The sequence below is a fragment of the Sapajus apella genome, unplaced genomic scaffold, assembly GCF_009761245.1.
Source record: "Sapajus apella isolate SASKATOON/1434 unplaced genomic scaffold, GSC_monkey_1.0 scaffold15, whole genome shotgun sequence".
NCBI lineage: Eukaryota > Metazoa > Chordata > Mammalia > Primates > Cebidae > Sapajus > Sapajus apella.
This window is the reverse complement of record NW_022436955.1, coordinates 33,231,812-33,236,694: the sequence shown is the minus strand read 5'-3', so window position 1 is coordinate 33,236,694 and position 4,883 is coordinate 33,231,812. Positions and strand designations below refer to the sequence as shown.

At 52.3% G+C, this 4,883-nt stretch overlaps 1 protein-coding gene across 1 annotated transcript in view; it reads right to left on the bottom strand.

Moving 5' to 3' along the window:
- Nucleotides 1-4,883, bottom strand: part of LOC116555805 (AFG3-like protein 1) — a 28,706-nt gene that overhangs the window by 7,835 nt on the left and 15,988 nt on the right. The window contains 3 exon segments of the mRNA XM_032284781.1: nucleotides 558-665; nucleotides 2,021-2,174; nucleotides 2,395-2,532. Of these exon segments, the coding sequence (XP_032140672.1) occupies nucleotides 558-665; nucleotides 2,021-2,174; nucleotides 2,395-2,532 (400 nt within the window).

Below are 4,883 nucleotides of genomic sequence, written 5' to 3'. Positions count from 1 at the left end.
GAACGCCAAGGACAGCTGGGACAGTCACCACAGCCACATCCCAGAACTGCAAGGACAGCCGGGATCCCTGTGGGGGTCTCTGCTGTTGTCCTCCAGCCACAGCTGGGAAGTAATGGCAGACACCAGCCATGGCGCACGCACATCTAGCTCCACAGCTCCTGAGCCCTCAACCCAGGGCCATGTGACCTGACAGCAAGCAACACAAGGCCTGCCGCGGGCAGGGCACATGGAATTAATGCTTCCTAACAAACACCAGAGGGCAGGGGAAGGCGATGAAGGCTGTCAGGCTGAAGAATAACAGATAAACTGCTGTCTTCTAAATTACCAGTATCTGCTACAAGCTCCCGCCACCTGTTTCTATTGCAGCAGCATCCCTTCAGGCCCAGCCACATAGATTCTTCCCAAAAACTGGACTGCCAGCATCTCCACATTTTCAAAATGTTCCATTAACTGCTTCAGGATTACCATCAAAATCTCCTCCAAATACACTGCAAATGACCTAACCAAACTTTTTAGCCCAGGGGAGACCGGCCCAAGCCTGAGAAATGTGCACTCACCAATGTAAATCTGGCGGTCAAACCGGCCGGGCCGCATCAGGGCCGGGTCCAGGATGTCAGGGCGGTTGATGCCGGCCAGCACCACAACGTTGGTGACTGAATTGAACCCTGGACACAGGAGAAGCAGGTGAGACTACGTGGCAAGCCCGATGTGTGCGTGGCAGGTAACCAGCCCAGCCTCCGCGAACCGGGAACCCCATAGCCTGGCTCAGGAGGCACAGACAAGTCCCAAGGCGTGGGTCCTCCTCATCCTGACTTATGACCGGTTCCTGCAGCCTCTGATACCACTTGGTGCTGGAGAGGATGAGGGCAGGCCAAAGGTTACACAGCAGAGGGAAGGGAGGAGAAAAGCTGAGTGCCCCACTTCCCTCCTCTCTCCAATCAGTGCCCTCCAGATATCAAAAGTCATAATCTAATTAGAATTACCGTTGGGTACTACAGTCAAAAAAATATTTAGGAAATGCTTTTGGCCTGTAAAGAAAAGTGTTACTAACACAGCAGGCCTGACTGCTGTCTTCAAAAAGGCCTGCTCGCAAGGGCAGTGTGTGGGCACTGTCATTTGGGAGCATTCCCACCATTCCCTGAGAACAGCAGCTCCCTGTGCCCAAACCCTTTGTGCAAAGCCTGGTGCATGCCAGGCAGAGGGTGCCACAGCCCTGGCCCCCAGCGAACACCCTGGCTTCCCTGTCAACATCTGGCATGCGTGGTCACAGCCTGCTGCTGGGGAAGGTTCCACACTCCACCTGGCCTCCCCATGACCTTATTCGCCTTCTGCCCTGGCTGATTTTGCTGTGTCCTTTAACGGTAATAAATCACAGCCATGAGGGTAACTACAAGCTGAGTCCTGTGACTTCTAGCAAGTCACCACACCGGGGGTGGTCTCAGGGACCAGAACACTGCCCTAAAGCCAAAGAGAAATCAAATCTGCCAGATGTCTAAGTGACAGCTCTCCCAAATCTGAAAGCTGGCACAGATGCCTGGACGCGCACAATAAGGCTTTAGCAGGACTGACAGGTGACCATCAGTCACATCTCAGCCAGAATCACTCTGGGAGGAGGCAGGCCTGGGGGAGTCTGTGAGATTCTGGGTGAGGCAGGGGCAGTGAGACAAGGCTCAGAGTGGAGGGAGCACAGGCTGTGAGCACACCACCCTGTGGGCACCGTCAGGAGCACCCGTGCTTGTCTACCTGATCCCCCTCCCCAGAGAGGCAGCTGTCTGCCCACTCCAGAGGAACCCTTTCCATCTGGGGGCAGGGAAGTGCACCACCCCTGCCTGTCACTGAAGGAGGCTTGTGAACCTAACACAGCTTTCTCCATCACATTTGCCTGAGAAGCCTTCCTTAAAACACAGCAATCAGGGATTCTCTTCTGGGGGCGACTTCAGAGAAAAACGCTGGTGCAGACAGTCGCCAAGCAGCTATGGAGGAAGAGGTGCACACCACAGGCTCTGCAGTTTGCACGCACCGTCCATCTCCACCAGCATCTGGTTCAGGGTGTTCTCCAGCTCACTCTGGCCTCCAAAGTGCCCTCAGCCTCGCTTCCTGCCAATCGCATCAATCTCATCAATGAATAAGATACATGGAGCATTTCTTCGGGCCGTTGCGAACATATCACGCACCTGAAAAGTGAATCCACAGGGTCTGTTTTGCTACCGGCAGAAGACAGGAATGCCGGTTCTCCTCCACCCTCTCCTTGGAAAGCTCTGACCCATTCTGCCTGGGTGCACCAGCACCTCCCACAAGTGCCCACGGCCAGGGCCCCACACCGAGCTATTCAAGTTGACCAGTCCTGGTCAAGCCACGGTGCTGAGGCTGCCTGCAGCGGTTCCATCCACCTACCCTTGCTGGCCCAACACCGGCAAACATTGCCAGGAACTCCGACCCATTCACAGTGATGAAGGGCACACTGGCCTCCCCTGCAGTTGCTTTGGCAAGAAGTGTCTTGCCTGTACCAGGAGGACCAGTGAGCATGGCTCCCTGAAAAAAACAAAGACAGCAGGTTCTTAACAGGACAGCAACTACTACGCAGGGCGGCAGCGGCTGCGCAGGTGGGCAGTGGCTGCGCAGGGCGGCAGCTGCTACACAGGAATTTGTTTTCCTCCACAGGTGACTTCTGAGATTGACTAAGAAGAATCCCATCACATGCATACCCTTATAACCTGAGAGTTTTTTCTTTTTATTATTTTTTTTTTCTGAGACAGAGTTTCACTCTTGTTGTCCAGGCTGGAGTGCAATGGCACGATCTCGGCTCACAGCAACTTCTACCTCCCAGGTTCAAGTGATTCTCCTGCCTCGGCCTCCCAAGGAGCCAGGATTACAGGCATGCGCCACCACACCTGGCTAATTTTTGTATTTTTAGTAGAGACAAGGTTTCTCCATGTTGCTCAGGCTGGTCTTGAACTCCCAATCTCAGGTGAACTGCCTGCCTTAGCCTCCCAAAGTGCTGGGATTACAGGCGTGAGCCACAGCACCTGGCCATCCTGAGATTTTTTGAGATTTTTTTTTTTTTTTTGAGATGGAGTCTTGCTCTGTCGCCCAGGCTGGAGTGCAGTGGCACAATCTAGGCTCACTGCAACAACCACCTTCTAGGTTCACCACGTAAGGCCAGGATGGTCTCCATCTCCTGACCCCATGATCCACCCACCTCAGCCTCCCAAAGTGCTGGGATTACAGGCATGAGCCACTGCGCCCAGCCAATCTTTGTTGCTTTTAAAATTAATGCATATTTACCACAAAAAAGGTCAAACATTGTAGAGATAATATAGAAAATGAAACCCTTCGTGTTCTGTACCCAGATGAGTCTGTTATTCCTGCAGGAAAAGATCCAGGGGTAGACTTGCTGGATCAAAGGTTCTGAATGTTTATTTATTTACTTACTTACTTACTTATTTTTTAATTTTTTTTTTTTTGAGACAGAGTCTCAATCTGTTGCCAGGCTGAAGTACAGTGATGCAATCTCAGCTCACTGCAACCTCTGCCTCCTGGGTTCAAGTGATTCTCCTGCCTCAGCCTCCCAAGTAGCTGGGACTGCAGGTGCCCACCGCTCAGCTGTTAAGACTGAGGACGATGGTGTTTACCGGCTGTTTTCTCTGCCTATTTCTACTGTGGCTTCACCAGTTCACGCCCTTCTATCACATCTGTTTCCTTTTTATGGATTATCGTCATGCCTGAATATTGGGAGATATAAAAGGCATACCTGGATTGCTGTTTCTAATCAAGGCTGGGGGCCAATATTTGACTATCTCAAAAGCGATCCTAAGGCTTTTGGGGATTTTTCTTAAGTGTTTAAGAAGAAAACAAAAGACATAAAGGTGAGAGGGGCCACAAAAGTCAAACCAATGCCAGCGTTGGAGCCCATAACCCAGCACTGCTCTTCCGTGGCAGGGTGGGGCCTGACACACGTCAGCCCGCTGTGGACAGTCGTGACACACTACAGCAGGACACCAAGTCTCCCGTACCACCCCTGCTGAGCTAAGAACATGCCGCAGGCAGAAGGAGGCTGGACTTGCCCACGCACACTCCATCCCACTCAGGTGCTCCAGGAAATTCGCCCACCGTGACCACACACACAGCCACTCTTCATGGTGGATTCTCACAGGGGGATGCCACAGGCAGTGGTGATTTTGGGAAATCACTGTACTTCATACCCAAGAAATGGAAAGCCAGATGGATCCTGACCCCACTAACTCTTTCCTGACATCCACAGCACAGCCCAAGGCCTGTGACATGACACCGGCTGACAGAGCCCCCTCTCGCAACAAGAGCCCATGCCTACTGGGAGAGAGGGGCCAACACACCACGTGAGGGGCCTTCCCTGGCACCTGACTGCCTCACACACTCCCTCAATTACACAGATTTTCCCCAGCAAATATATGCATATGAAAAAAAATGTAATAGATATAAATTTAAAAACAAACAAACAAAAAAATGGGTGCAGTGGCTCACACCTGTAATCCCAGTACTTTGGGAGGCTGAGGCGGGTCACCTGAGGTCAGGAGATCAAGACCATCCTGGCCAACATGGTGAAACCCCATCTCTACTAAAATTACAAAAATTAGCAAGGCTTGGTGACATGCACCTGTAATCCCAACCACTCAGGAGGCCGAACCAGGAGAATCACTTGAACCCAGGAGGTGGAGGATGCAGTGAGCCGAGATCGCACCACTGCACTCCAGCCTGGGCAACAGAACAAGACTCTGTCTCAAAAAAAAAAAAAAAATTCCGAAAGGCAAAGAGAACCACCCACTGCAGTGCCTGACTATGAGCAGAGGTGAGTGGCAGCTGCCAGCAGGGCCCCACCACGAGCAGGAGGCCCCAGCTCTGCAGGT